Source organism: Parasteatoda tepidariorum, chromosome 10 (genome assembly GCF_982258835.1).
Source record: "Parasteatoda tepidariorum strain Cologne lab strain chromosome 10, Ptep-v5.0, whole genome shotgun sequence".
Taxonomy (NCBI): domain Eukaryota; kingdom Metazoa; phylum Arthropoda; class Arachnida; order Araneae; family Theridiidae; genus Parasteatoda; species Parasteatoda tepidariorum.
Genome location: NC_141764.1, coordinates 60,413,649 through 60,430,326, shown reverse-complemented (window position 1 = coordinate 60,430,326; position 16,678 = coordinate 60,413,649). Strand labels below are relative to the sequence as shown.

The 16,678-nt window shown below is 29.4% G+C and overlaps 1 protein-coding gene across 1 annotated transcript in view; it reads right to left on the bottom strand.

Annotated features, from left to right (window-relative positions):
- Window positions 1–3,938: 3,938 nt before the first annotated feature.
- The window catches only part of LOC107444454 (cell adhesion molecule Dscam1), a 55,174-nt gene continuing 42,434 nt past the window's right edge, over window positions 3,939–16,678 (bottom strand). Inside the window, exons 11-15 of the mRNA XM_043046326.3 lie at window positions 15,155–15,253; window positions 11,087–11,269; window positions 9,223–9,408; window positions 7,348–7,589; window positions 3,939–5,921 (exon numbers count right to left, since the gene is read on the bottom strand). Of these exons, the coding sequence (XP_042902260.2) occupies window positions 5,877–5,921; window positions 7,348–7,589; window positions 9,223–9,408; window positions 11,087–11,269; window positions 15,155–15,253 (755 nt within the window). The 3' untranslated portion in view covers window positions 3,939–5,876. The remainder of the gene's footprint in view (window positions 5,922–7,347; window positions 7,590–9,222; window positions 9,409–11,086; window positions 11,270–15,154; window positions 15,254–16,678) is intronic.

Genomic DNA, 16,678 nt, shown 5'->3' with positions numbered 1-16,678 from the left:
GTAAAACAATTTTAAATCAATGGTAATTTAATTAAACAAAAATAATAAACTAAAAATTAAAGTCAATAGATAAAATTTCTTTTTCGTGCAAATCCATAAAAAGTTTGATATTAAAATTATATTTGATTTTAAAATTATATTATACGATTATATTATAAAACTATATTATAATATTCCTCCGAATTTAAAAATAAATTAATATCCATAACTTTCAAAATTAAAAATAATTAAATAAATAACAACAATTTTGCAGAAACATTAAAGAACATAAGAATATTATTCAATAAAATTTTAAGTTACTTTGAATTTTCGATTTCCTAAGAATGTACTTTTAAATCGTTACTTTTTTTGTTTAGTACTTGTACTTTTACTTGTACTTTTTACTCGTTACTTTTTAAAATAAGAACTTTTTACTTTTTACTCGTTACTTTTTAAAATAAGAACTTTTTACTTTTTACTCGTTACTTTTTGTAAAAATACTTGTACTTTTACTCGTTACTTTTTAAAAGTAACGTTGCCATATATGGATATAGGGCAAAACTAACTGCAGCCCCCCGGCCAATTAAATATAATAAATGGAGATTAAAAATTCATCTGATGGTCACCACCAGAGCTTCACTTTTTTCGTCGAAAAAGCACACCTCATGTGCATTTCATTATTTCTTTTATAAATATGGAATTGTTATGAACATTTTATAATATTATGAACATTATTTTATTTCTCGTTGCTTTTGAAAATGTTTCTTTGTTTTAGAAATAAACTTTGTTTACCATATTTTCAGGGAAGTTTAAAAAGAAATGCCTCACATTTTCAAAATCAACAATTTTTTTAATTGCTTAAAATCTTCAATTTTTGAAGAAGTGTTTACCTACTTTAAAAAGTGGCCAATGTTTAAAATGCTACAACTGGTCAGTAGCAAAATTTGCCTCATACTGTTAGAAGAATTGTGTATTATTAGAATTAGTTTTGCAAAAGCATAGGTGCAAAAGCAAATGAATGTATGCAATAAGAAGGATATTTTACGACTATTAATTTTAAATCTCTACACACTTTCATGAACCGAATTCATGATTTTAATATCTGAACAAGGTTTGGGTTTCTTTGTCTAGGACAGGATCTGATGATAATAGTGTTTATAGTATCCAAACAGCAGCCATCATTTAACTATTTTAATTTCCGCATTGTTTCCGAATATAGAAAAAACTTTTTCAACAATACTTATTTTTTTATCTATACATTTTTAATGCATTTATTTCCTCAGTTTTTGCTAGTACTACTCCCTTATTATTAATATGAAACAATGAAAATCAAAACCAACACTGCTTTTTTACAGTTCACGTGAAAGATGGCATATAAAGATTAAATAACATAGAGAACAAATTTTCATTAAACATTATAAATAAAAGTCATTAAAATAGGTTTACAAAGTGGTTCTTTATTGTTTTTTTTTATTTATGTATTAAAATCTTCATCAATCGAAAACCTCTTTCAAAACCTTATTGCCAATGAAGTCAATGTTACTGCTTATGACCTTCAAAACCATTATAGAATTGGAAAACTTGTTTATCAGAAATTAAATAAAAATTTCACATGAAAATGGCTTTTTTATGTGATCAATATTTGTTCACTAAGATGTGTTAAACTTAGATTATTAAAGGCAGAATAATCAAATTGCATTAGCGTAATTGATTTTCCATCTTAAAATTTCGCTGCGGGAGTTCGTATAGACACATAAATGGTTTTTATACGCTATTCAACAAATATTTGAGAGACAATAGGAAAACACATGCTCCATATAGATTTTCGATGATGTGTAAAAGTAATCATTTTATTGATTTTAGGTCATGTTTTCAAATCAATGGCCTAACATAAAATGCTAATTAGGTAAAATAAATTAAAACACCTTTTTGCATTTGGGAAATGCATCTATCACTTCGTTTTAGATTAAGTTGTGTAGTACCTTGACATTTGAATTAAATGGTATTCTGTGAGTTTGACATTTAACACTTCGTGCTGAACAAACTTCAATAATTCAAACTTTGAGCGCTTTGCCCTAAAAATTTTATCAACAAGCAATCTTTATTTAGATTTATCAACAAACAATCTTTGTTTAGATTCATCAACAAACAATCTTTGTTTAGATTCATCAACAAACAATCTCAACACTTATGTTTAGATTCATCATTGTTAATTATAAAAATAAAGCAAAATCAGAACAACCTTTGCACTTATGGTAAGCTTCATCATTGTTAATTATAAAAAAATATCAGAGGAGTGTAATGTTTATAAAATGGAAAAGTATTATAGTACTTTGCATTATAAGCTTCAAATTTAACGCTTCAAGCGAGACGAACTTCAACTGGAAAACTTTGCACTAAAAAGTCGATATGAACGACGTTTTCACTTGTATTCTGTTTCACCGGCGTTATTAAATGAAAAATACCAAAGATTGTATTATTCTCAAAGTAGATAAGTAGAGGTAAAAATTGAATACTGTACAGCATAAGTTTGTCTCATTAACTGTATGATTTAATTTCACGATTGCCGAATGTGCAGTAAAACTTCGACTACAACAAACTAAATCTTTTGACAAAACGAATATTAAAAGAAGCAAAAGAACTAGTAAGAAGATTTTGGGATCGTGGAACCCGTCCTTATATGGAGAAAGTAAATCGTATGAGGAGCTAGTGATTTTGATATAAATGAATTCTATGTTGTTTCATTTAGGATGATTTGAATTGTTTTTTAAGGTGGTGAGTATTAATTTTATCAATGCAAATATCACATTTTATTAAAAATATATATATAAAGTGCAATAAAAATGTTGGTTTTATAGTATAAAATAAGTAGTACGAGTAATACTTTTTCTAGTGCATTAAATCTTTATCTGCAAATAAATTATTGATTTTTATGAAGCAACGAATTTTGATTTTAGTATCAAAATGTTCAGAAAGTTTTATTCAAATCGAGTTTTTGAATACTTCAGATAATTTGAGATTTTTAAAATGTGGAAAAGGGTACTAAGCGTCATTTATTAAAAATATTGGTTTTTTTTCTCTAAATTTTATGTATTTATTTATTTTTTGTAAAAAGATCGTATTTTATTCCTATTTAACTAAACAATACTAATTCATCACGTCAAGTTTTTGAATCTAATTTATATCAGTAGATGCAGGCACTAAGATGGCAGTGACAATCTGCAAGTGTTTTTGGAGTGAAAGAAAGTTCCAAGAGCATCTGGCAACAAACAGTCGACATGTAACCTTAGAAAGCTTCCTTTATGACAACAAACTTAGATACCAAGAATGCAAATGTTATGACCCGAACATTTTAAGGGAGTTTAGATTTCGTCAATTAGATGCTTAAAAGTAAACATAAAACATAATCTAAGTTCCTATTGTCAAACTATAAACTTCAAAGCTATTTTACGTAAATTCACTAAATTTTCACTTAAAATCTTCACATGCAAAGTCATTAAATCATTTTAGTTTAATCGAAACATATTTAGTACAATTGTATGTACAATTGTATGTACAATTGTATGCATAATTACAGAGCTCTATACATTATAAATTCTTCTATTTATTACAACAGTAAACAGTTAGTTCAATGAAATACTTAATCAAGTTATGAACAATCTCTAGAAAATAAAGTAATTTAAAACTGATATTATTAAATATTTGTTTTTCATTGATGCTTTCTTTAACACGTTTGTTGCTGATCTTGCTCCTGGGTGGAATGCTCTGGCGGGGTTATACAGGGTCTATCACAGGCTGACGCACAAGACAAGGCTTTTTAATTCAGCCATATTCAATTCGAAGAAAATTTTACATAGTGATGCACACGAAAAGTTGTTGCACATTAGTAAAATTTAATAAATGAAATCTTTGAACCCATGAACTTTTAATCAATAAAATAAAAAATATAACATCTACGTAAAAAATACAATGTTTTATTTACAGAGATAACATTACACAATGATAACTATACGGTAGACATTCATTAAAAAATATATTTCTGTTTTAAAGTAAATTTCTATACAAAATGCAGATACAAAAACAACATAGTTTGTTTTCTTACGTAACACAAAACATAAATAAAAGATTAAGTAGGATAGAATAGCTACAATTGGAATTTTGCAGGAAAATAGCTACTAGAAAATAAGATTTAATTCATAATTTTAGATGATCGTTAAAATTAACTTTAAATGCAAAACTAAGCATTAAGGCTTATCAATGCTGTGCAGATCAAATAGGAAAATTTAATTTAAAAATTTGAAGGAAGGAATTTAAAGATAAATAAATAATGTTAAGCAGTTTTCTTTTAAAATTTAATTCTAGAAAAAAACTTTTTTTCTCAATAATATGAGCAAAACACTTAGGGTCCTAAAATTCAATATAAAGTCTCAAAAATGATTAAAAACTGTCACTTTGGAGTTGATATTTACAACAGATAATTTAATGCAGAATAAGAGTTGGAGCAGCATTCCTCCACTCACAGTTGGAGCAGCATTCCTGGATCAGATTCGTGGAATCTATAGTTCCGCGAATATGGTTCCACAGTAATACTTATATCCGTCTTTGAAAGTGATTTTAACAACCTATCTATACATTATTGAATAAAAACTATTACCTATTTTGCGACTGTTGCTTAAAAATTGTGTTTATTTATTGTATTATGAAATAATCTTAAATACAAAATTATTATCAGTTTTTTAAACTGAGATGATTAAGCAATGAAGAAATATAGAAAACAACATTATAAAATGAAAAACGCATTTCACAACAGAAAACAATCTGCAGTAAATATTTGCAATAATTTGTTAATTTTCCTCACAAAATAAACTTTTATCAGCAATGCACTTATTTATAAGTGCATTATTTATAAGTGCAATAAATTAAGTATTCATTTAATTATACCACTTTTAATGCGTAGAAATTCGTAATTAAGAGAAGTAACGTAGTACTCAGAAAACTCAAGAAAGTAAAGTAACCGTCACGTTTGACTGATTATAAAAAAGAAATAAGTAGTTAAAAAGACTACATTTCACAATAATTTTTCTTTCAAGGAAATGTCTTTATAACAATATAGCTACACAAAATTTACAACTGTACAACTTATTCATTTATAAACCTCTTTAATAGCAATCTTTATTTTTATTATATGACAAAAATATATTTTCAGTTAGATAAACTTTTTCTGAACTGTTCACAGTTTCAAAAAATACAGTTGAGGTTGTAAATGCAATAATGGATCAGTCATATCAACCCAGTTTGAAATGAATGGCTTCCACACATTATAGTTTTATTTTCGGTGCTTTTTACTCGTAGTTACTAAGCATAGGTAGACTTAAACTCTCTGCATAAAAATGAGAATGGCAACTTGGTCAGTTGATCTAGCACCATTGTATCCATTGCTATACTTGAAGACAGTCACATACCAAAGCATAAACACAAAGACTGCCTTCTTCTGTTGTTATGAGTTAATCGATAATCAATTACGCTAAATAATTCGTTTTAATGCATTAAGAAAATACAGGGCGTAATCAATTTGAAAAAGTTACTAACAACGCTTTTTTTTACAAATCGATGTGTCTTTACCATTTGTTATTTCGAAGAAAAACAATGGTGAGTTTTTCTTATAGCATTTAAACAACAGTATATTTACATAAAATAACGTAAAAAGTTGTTATTGAAAATTCCACGTATATTCGTGTCGTCTTTTATCGATAACACTCATCTAAAACAGCTGAATTATTTTCGCCTTGGATTCCAAATATCTTCAAAATTACTTTGTACTTCATTCAGAGACTAATTTTTTTACAATCCACTTTAAGTTGAGATCCTTTCAAAAGTTTTAATTTTCCCTCATAAGTTCATTCCTTGCTGTTTGACATTTTGTCTTCGTTTAGTTCAACTCGCTATTAAAAATAAAGTAAGTCTCTATTAGTTATTACATATTATGTAATACAATTATTTCGTTTAAGATAAAAATGCTAAATTTTTAAGCTAACGATAGGTTGGTTGGTTTGAGTTTAGTGGTGAAAGAGCTGGATTCAGATATAATTGCACAAATTTTAAGCAATACTAAGTACTGAAATTTATGAACTAGAATTATTTATAAACAATAGCTATGACAGTTAATAGCAATATGACAGTTTATAACAATAGTTATGACTAACAACTAAATTTAAAAGAAATAAAAGAGAGAAATTTATCAGGGTGTAGTTTTATTCTCATATTCATGGAACCTGTGGTTCTACAAATCTGTGTATTATCGTGATATCTATATGTTATATAGATGATAAGAGGTATGTTCATATGAAAGAAGATTTATTAGATATAATAAATTGAAATGCTAGATGTAACAAATTAAATTGTAAGGTAGGCTTAACTTCGTAAGTAAGTTCGAATCTGCTTTACTTTGTAATATAACAGTTTTTTTTACAGTCAACATTAAATGTTACAAAAAGTTTTTTAATCAAAAAAGTGTCAAATAGAAACCATTTGAAAATTCAATATTAATTCTATTTGGAGCTAAAACTGTGAAATAAATACACTCTTAAAAACTGATTCAATTTCTCACTTTGAACCATATGGAGGGAGTTTTATGTGTGTGTTGCAAAATGACTGCAGCAGTGGACTGTAAGATTCAAAATTTTTTTTATATTTAATATAAGAAACAACAAAGCGTCTTTGGCGGACTGGAGTGGAGCGGTTGACCCACGTGATTCTCTGTGCAGAGAGAGAACGAGAATGCACTGTTATTTCCCGTGGCGCGTGATGAACGCCACTACCACCCACTCATGGCGGGTGTTAACTTTATTTCTTAGAATTGAGTATATCTTATTAAGCGTTAACACCATAATACAGTAAAAAGTAACTGCAGCCCTAGTAAATTGCCAATTTGAATCAAGTCTCTGTTCAAGTTGAGCTGTAGTATTGTGTAACAGAGTTAGAAGGATATATAATGATGTTGAACTTGGTTCCATATTAGGGTTGCAGCAAATTTAAGAGATATCGCCTCTTCAACTCATTCCGAAGTTTCAAACAGTGTAATAATATTAAGAGAAAAAAAAAGATTGAATTCTGAACATTCGTTGAGATTTGATTTGGAGAAAATGCAAGTCATCATACTGAAATTGGATACTCTATTCTTGCATTAAGATAATATTTTGAAAAAAAATCCTGTTGCTGAAGAATTTTTGCAGGATTTAATTCAGTAACTGGTAACTTGGCATCCTTAATAGTATATTAGGATATTATATAGGATAGTTATTTATAGGATAGGATTATTAGGATAGTATATTAGTGCATATTAGGAAAAACAAATATGTAACTACTCACTTGGTTAATGAGGGATTCGCTTCTTTCTGAAATTGCAGGGGACATTCCATCCTCACTGTGCCACCTCTTGGAAATAGGTGTGGGCCTCAGAGGTAACGTCGCATAGGGTGAAGGATAGTCATTTGGTGGAGCAGGTGTCGAACACCACAAAAGGGGACGAGAATTCACGTCCACGTAGCGAAAGTTAGATGTGTGTCTAGACAAGGGAGTACTTCTTGAGGTTGAAGGTTGCTCTGCAAAATCTGAAAAGAAAAATGAAAGCTTGTGTTGCTTTTCATGCTTTAAATCCATATAGCAAATATTCATGCTCTAGTTGTGAAGGTTTAAGATAAGAAAGTTCAGCAACTCAAATCTAAAAATGGCCAATTCTGAATTAATCGAACTAGTAGCTGCATAATGCGTGCTGAGCAAGTCGCCAATATTATTGAGAAGTCGGCAAAAATATCGCCTAATCGAGTTTTCCATAAGAAATAAGTTTCTTTTTGATTTACATTAGAATTACACGACTTTTTTGCAAATTTTCTAATTGAACTGTTTATCTGGATTCATTCTGAGGTATTTAACCTCATAACAAGAGAATAATCACAAAATTATACACATATTTATAAATCCGTAACTATAGTAATATACAGAGTTGTTCAAAAAGTTTAATTCAGTTTAATGAATAGTATTTAGTGAGGTATAAATTTATCAAGAGCAACCTAAATACCAATAAAAAGAATTTTTAAGACTCTGGTTATAAATGTTCAATGCTGTCTCTTTTGACTCTAAATGGTTACCAACATGAAAATGAAATAGCTGTGTTATTCCTTGACAGTTCGCATTGGTTTCGTACTGTTTTATAGGACCTAGTGATATAATAGCAATGAAGATCTGGCGTAAAAACTAAAAAATACGAATAATTCTGAAAGAAAAAAGAGTTTACGTAAAATTAAAATTAAGATGAGACTCAAGACCACATGGTTCTTATACAATCGTTTACACTACCACTGCCCTAGTGGCCGTTAACGCGATTATTAACGCTAGTAAACAAATCTTCGAAATTTTCTCGTTCTTTCAGTATGTAGACTGTTTATATCAAAGTTATATTTTATAAAATACAAACTAAATAAATTTGGTCCAACGTTTTGAATCGCCCTGTATAACATACATTAACAACTTTTGCTTCCAATTTTATTTATATTTGCATTTATATTTCATTGTTTAGATGGCAAAAGTTCTATTGCTTACGTAGCAATTAATAAACGAGTATTACTATTATTTATGACACAAATAATTTATAATTGCTATAACCTTCACTTTTAAATGTGTCATTCATAAAATGAATGCCATTATAATAGCTATAGCCAAACAATCACATCACCACCATTCGTTATTAAAAAGTTATCCTCAGTATAGTTAGGAAATTATAATAAGATTTCAATAAGAGAAGCTGAATAGTAGTTAATCTATTAGTAGATGGTGTGTGGGTGTGTGTTAGTTAAAATTTTGATGGCGTCAAACATTATTCATTCCAGAATAGCATACAGGGGTAGTTTATGTGATGATTTAATTGGGTTTTTGGTCTTATGTTTTATGCATTACGACTAAAATTACTTAAATGTTAACGGGCAATGAAACGTTCAGAAATCTTTAAAAAAAATTTTTTGAAATCTTAGAGAACCTCCATCTTTTGGTTTATCGTTGATTTAACCAACTTGGGTTTTATGCATTACTACTAAAATTACTGAAATATAACAGGCAAAAAAGCGTTCAGAAGCCTTCAATTTTTTTTTTTTAAAATCTTAGAGTTCCTTCATTTTTATTTTAATTTAAGAAAAAAATTGGCTGTAAAATGCATTATGTATGCAGAGAATTTATTATTCAATTGATTACCACTCAAAGCATGTCCATCTCTTTTTAGACTGCTGTGACTAGTGACACGTGTTACATACACGCATGCTCCAGCTATTACACATACAATGACAACACAGGATATGACTACACTAAGAGATATGACCAATGTGGTTTGGTGGGATACTTCTTGCATCTGCGTCATGGAGGAACGCTCGAAACTTGGATCTGAAATTAAGAAGAAAAAAAATTGAACCTTAGAAACAACTAAGTGGTGTACAATTTTTTTGCGTATTTTCATATTATTTGCTATGTTGAAATAAATGAGCATTGACTAAGATGAACTATTAAAAATTTTACCTTTTAGACATAAATTTAGACATTATATTAATGCTTTTATAACTTTTTCATATTTTACTTCTTAAAATGAACCTATGTTTGATACTGCCGTCCTCAAATTCTAACGTCTTAACATACTTAAATGATATTGATCTGAAAGTGGAGAAATGAAATCGAGAGTAGAAAACTATCTGATTGAAACAATGACAGGTTTTAGGGTAATATAATAATAAACCCTACTTTCAAATTATTCAAAACAGTGTTTTTAGTGAAGAAAAAAAAACCCCTCGATTTCGATGTACACGATGTGTGAGATCTTTCTGCGTATTGTTCTGCTTTCTAGTGAAAAATCCAAAACCTTCTTACAAACTTATTTATTTGCTTATTTGGTTAGAGGACAGTTCGATGTTAAGATATCCCCTTCATAAACTAATTTGGCTTATTGTATTATGTATACTTAAAAGTACCCTAAGCTTTTTAATTAAAAGTAGTAAAAAAAATCTCCCTATTAAGAAATGTTAATAATTTCTTTTAAAATAAGATTTTTCACAAAAATATTGCATTGGTTTCGTTTTACAAATTCCATTAGATGCTTTTTAAACCCTACTACACTCTAAAACGGTTTTTCTGGATGTATCAATGAGGATCATCTTCATCCAAAGTGGAAACTTAAAGTACACAAAAGGCACTTGGAAACACAAATGTTTCTTTAAAGAAACTATAAATCAGCAACTAAATCTTTTAAGATATTTGCTTAAATGGATAAAACATGTAAGTGTGAACTTGAAAGTGAATGGGTAAGACATATAGGGTGACGCAAGATTATTGAAGCAAACTTTAAAGGAAGGTAGGAGACATCACAAGAATACAGATTTGCATAGCGACCCGTGGTTGAAACGTCTTCATTCGCCGCTAGATGTCGTTGTTCGCAAGATTTGGGCACGGCGGCCACTACGCTCTTGTGATTTAAGCAGCATGAATTTCATTTATTGGAATTACTGAAAAGTGATACCGCAACACACGGTATCCGAAATGGTTGCAAGAATCGTTTGTACTGCTGCAGATATCCAACAAAATCCAGGTGTATTTGAGCGAATCCATGAAACCATGGTCCGACGTTGTAATGCATGCATCTCTAGCTATGGTAAAAACTTTTAACATATTTTCTGACATTTTCACAAATCATCTATCACAGCGCATGCAATATCTTGGATTAATAAATTTTTCAGATGATCTCGGTCTTGTATCTCTTTGCTTTTTGTACCTGTAACACTACTTCTCCATGATGTTTCCGTCCATGGGTTGTTATGCAATTCTGTGAATACTTATGCTGTCCCTTACCTCCCCTTAAAGTTTGTCCCAATAATCCTGAGACAGCCTGTGTAACAAAAATGATCCTGGCTGTGCTTTTCTGGATTGACATTGAATTTTGACATTGAAATGAGTGTGAATTTTGCATGAGTAACTTTCCTTTAAATGGAATTATGTATTGGATATCCCAGATGGAATGAATGACTGAAAGTTAATCAGAGTCTTCAAGTTATTATACACAGAAATAAATTCTTACCAGACGTTCTAACGCTCACTGTCATCGAAGGATTGCTCTGTTCATTGCCACAGATCGCTTGCAAGTAAAGATAATAGAGAGTGTTTTCCTCCAGATCTGAGAGTACATAAGGTCCATTATGAGAACTTGGAATGAATCTCTCCTCCCATTTTTTGCCTTCAGCTCTATAGTGCAAAGAATAACCTGAAACGATGGATAAATTCAAATATTTTCTACATTATGTAGATATAGATTTTAATATCGAAAAATCGAAGAATAGATGAATCAAATTGGCATTGATTTAATTATGTCATTATTTTAAGGTGTAAATGCATATTATAAGGGATTTCTGTTACACACAGGTTATCAAAAATTGCGTTAGCAGATATTAGTTGGTATTTTTTTGGTTTCAAATTTAAATTCGAATAACAATAGCACGATCTATATTAAATACATTTTATCCGAAGGTTTATTTTTCTTGTAAATATTATTTTTGCGCTCTCGATCTACCTTTGCGATCTTACTTCTTTGCTCTTCATATATCGGTTTTTAATTTCGTATTACAAAGTAGTTTCACATTTCTCCGTTCGGTCTTTTGTCTCCTTTTGCTTAATCAAGTTGACATTAAACATGCAATAATTAATGACCGCTTTTACAAGTGTTGATTTAGGAAATGTAAGAACTAGACGCAGCAGTCCAAGAAAAAGGCAAATCTCTGTGAACCTAGGTTTAAAATTTAGTAACCAACTTCGATTTAAGGTTCCTAGCTGATTTATCTCATTACGTTTTCAAATCGCTCGTATTCTGCTGAAGCACAATAATTCGATTTTAGGGTTCCTTTCTCTCATCGCTATACAATTTATCAAATTTTAATCCTCAACAGACATATGCTTGTAAGATTGGTAGAATGAACCTCATTATCCTACTACGTGCGTTATTGTGCAGTTGTTCCCTTAAACATGCCAAGCATGTTGTGCTATAGGTTCTATTGCTGGCAATATATGCTGAGCTATTGGTGTATTTATTATCTATCTACTTTCAATTAATTCATTTTCGGCCAAAGGTGAGTAAACACACAATTTCAATAAATGTTTTTTTTATTAACTCTGTGACTTATATTTTTCACTAATTCTATTTTTCGGCTATTTTTGAAGGTTCTGAAGACGTCTATAAAATATTTGTAGAAAATTAGAGTAAACACTTTCTGTTAAAATTTTTTCAAACTATGCTAGTTTTTTTTCTTTTCTTAAAAAAGCAACTTGAAACGGTTATTGACAAATTCAACTTTTGAAATTTTATAATTATTCCAGTTAAGATCAATCATATGCTTTTATGTTGGATTAAAGTTAGTTACGAATTCTGTAAATAAAATGGAAATAAAACAAATGTCATAAAAAATTAGAGTTCAATTATATAATTTGTTTATTGATTTGACCGTTTGTTTATTGACTGGTGCGTATACGCACCATTTTGTTTCTTAAATATAGTATTTTTCATGCACGAAATTTTTTTGAGTCTTAATGTAATTTAAACATATTTCAGTGAAAATAGTATCACATTTTATAAAATTACTATGCTTAGCTTAAAATGGTTAATGCTATATATAGCATTTTTATTTTACTTTTTGATGTAATTAAAGCGTTATATAAATTGAATCTGTTTTATTCAGTTACTAATATGATTCTATAGAGCCCATGGCTTGGCTCAGCATGTTTTTTTTTAACTTAGTGTCATTCAATTCACAATCATTTCAGTTATATTTTCAAATGAATTAAATTAATGGTTTAAGAAAAGTTAATGTTAAATAAGTATAATATATTTCTCAGTATTTTTAATTAATTTTCTGTGGTATAATAATTTGTTTTGACAGTTAGGTGAATTTCAAAGTAAAATTGTAATGCCACAAATTCTGTGAAGAAAGCAGGCATCAATTTGATATGAAAATTTTATAAATTTACACCGCTTTCATGCAATTGAAATATTTAAGAAATAAAAAGATGGATGAACTAAGTCCTTAGTTGTAGAACAAGGAGAAATATATTTCCTTTATATCCATTTTGGTTTTACATTTACTATATTTTTATAATTGGTTAAAACACATACATTAGAATCTACAGAATTTATAGAATTTTTTTTTTAATCACCAATATGATAATTAAGTCTATATCTCAAGCCTAAAAATTCATTTTCCAATTACTTAGCATCTATAGATTAATTCTCAGATTCTAACACATTAAATAATTTTCGTTGTGACTTGTCGCACCCAAAGCTGTAATTGGCATTCGATCGATTTATTCTTAGAAGTGGAAATATTCCAAGATATGAGTCAAGCCAGCCGCGTTTTCGAAGCCATTACCTTCCACATCACGTATGAAGTAAGTACAGCTATTCTAAGTACACAAATTACTTGCGTGTTATAAAATGTTTTTAGATTGCCACAGACGGTCAATGGCAGATATTATTTATATCATGAAAGATTTAACTTCGAAGGATTTTAGTTTATTGACTTTAAACATTTATGCTTTATTATTTTAAATAAATAACTAAGTATCATATGCTCTAAACAAACCTCTTTAAAAAACTTCAAAAACTATGCTTTTAGATTCGATTCTTTAAACTAGAGTGACCCGGGGTGATTCACGATCACTCTGTTTCTGGGGTAAATAATGATCACCTAAGTTTTATTTAAAAAAAAATTTTTTTTTTTTAAATTTGAGACATGGACAAGAATGCTTGTACACTTTACTAAGGTATAACTACATTTACTTAATAATAGTTTTTTGTTTAGTCTAACAAAACAAATGTCTTTTAAACTGCTTTCTGTAATTTCCGTTTCAAAGAAGGGTTTCGAAATGTGCACATTTCTGCAAAGATCCTCCTCTTTCTCTTAATAATAAATATTTTGAGTTACTTTCCTTCTCTTTAATATGAAAATAGTGTAAGCTTTTGTTCAATTGTTTCACACATTCTGTAAACATTATAAATGATTACAGGTAACTATATCAAATGTTGTCCCCTACAGATGGGGTAATTATTGATCACTGGGGTAATTCCTGATCATTGCCATTTCTTTTTATGAATAGTATTAAAAATAGCTAATAAATAGCTAATTGTCTTTTCTTAAATAACAGTACATATTTATTAAGTGCAACAACTATAAAATATACTTTAGCTGTAATCACAAAATTTGTTTTTAACTGTATACAAGACAAATGTTTTCTGATTTACGCCATTTCTGGTTTGTCTTACCTTGCTTCTTTCTTAATTTTATGTGTGTACATTGTTAGATCATTGCTGATCACTAAAAATTTAAAATCTTTTAAATTCTAATTAAATTTTAAAACAAAAGAAGGTAGCATGGGATTCATCTCATATAGCCTCAAACTTCCAGTAAATATTAAAATTCTATTTTGAATAGTTTTTTCACAAAATAGATGTTTGCATTTTTTGAACAGGAATTACCCCAGGTCACCCTACTTATTATTTACCAATACATAATTATTAGACTTAATTGTTTAACTTGAACCATGAAACAGTCCAGTACATTAGGAATCACTCGGTTTTCCTACGGGGTTTTCCTTCTTTTTGTCAATTGTACAATTATATCAAGCGTTAGTCTATTTAATAATTAGTTACTCTAATTAAAGAGCAGTGATTAATAACTCTAACGATTAGTAATTTAGATAATTACTGAGGAATAGTGTTAAACTCAATAATTATTAACAAAATACTCTTAATACAAATGTATGATTAGTGATTAAACCTAACGATAAATATTTTAAAAAATTGCTAATGGTTATAAACAAGCAGGATGAAGCATCAGACAGCCGAAAGTCTGTTAGGTATTCCTGGGACGCGATTTATCTAAAACAGGAAACTTACATCGGTCCTACAAAGTTCACATAGTCATATCAATTAACGTTGTGGCATTCAAATCTAAACATCAATAAACAGTAAAAAAATAAAACTCTCAAATTTGTACCAAAACTAATTAAAATCGGATTGAATTCCTGAAATATTACTTCATGTCTTATTAAATTCATAAAATAAAATAAAACATAAATAAAATTAATCAAAATGGTTTCTTACGCAAATCACTTTTTCTGATATCCTCATTACCAGACCATTTTAGAGTAATCGCTGTCGCCGAACTCGATTCTATCCAAAGTACGGGAGGAACTAGATTTCCTGAAATTAAAATAAAAGCGGAAGAGCATTTAAGTAAATTTCAAGAAAATTAGACTTAATTAAAAAAAATTAGTTTAAGCATTTGTAGTTTTCTTTCGTTTTTATAAAAACGATCTAGAATTAAGTTAAAATATTTTTTCTACAACGCTGCACAAATATAACTTTAAAATTACAAGACATACATTATAGAATGTTATAAAAAATTAATAAATAAATTTTTTTATTTCCCATGAGCTGCACAATCAGTCTTCCCGATGAGCAGACCTAGTGCGTTCTCCAGAAGTGGTATCCACTCTTTTAAGACCACCTCAATGGGTGAGATACCGTTGGCCATGTTAATTTGGACGTCTAGTTTCTGCCACACTAGATGGCAGCACCGAGACACTATTTGGATGCTAAAGTGCACTAGGAATTTAATTTTGCCGGAAATGCCAAGAGCCAATAAGGCACTCCAGGGATCTTTTACATGCTGCATAATCATACGACATGGCCGCTGAGGATTTTCTGCCGCTGAGGAATCCGGTGTCTGGGCCGGGGATCGAACCCGCAGACTTGGGCTCAGAAGGCCGACAACAAACCAACTGCGATGAATAAATAAATAAATAAATAAGTACATAAATAAATATATAAATAAATAAATTAAAAAATAGAGGGATTTTACATAGCGGTTGTCTTGTGTCAACCATAAAGCTAATCTTTTTTTCTACTCTTAGTGGCACTGCGATTTTAAGCGAATTTTCTGCTCATACGCCGACAAGCTAAAAAAATTTAGAATAAGGTGAAAACGGTAACGCTTTACAAAATCTCACTAATAACCATCAAGATACCTTTATGGCTGTTGCAAACAGCTGTTACATCAGTTAGCTGTTAGCTAAGCCTCCACAATATTGCGATCAACGACATGATAGGGGCAATATGAGCGACAAACGCTCCAGCACCTGTACTTTAAAGGTACAAGATTATCGAAGTATAATTTATGTTGGATTTTAAACAATGCTTAATTTTGATGTTCGTGAAAATAATACCAAAGTATACTTCAGAAAATATAATTATTCATTAAAAATATAACAATTTTCTCACCATTGTGAATTTTCTAGAAGAAAAGAAAACATCACATTAAAATTAATTTCAATATAGTATTACATGTGAAATTTCGTTAAATATTGTTATTTTTGGTAGCCATAGACAACGTTTCGACTAGTAATTGCAAAATTACGTTATATAAAATAATTGAAATTTCGAAATAACTTCAGCACATTGTAGTGACATTGCTACAAGGAACAATACGCAATATAATAATAATATAATTATATTACAACAATATGATTATAAAGCATTGACACAACAAGCTATTGATATTGCTCCCAAAATTTATAAAAATGTATGATGCCTTTCCTTATAAGAGTGGAACTGCCAACAGAAGAT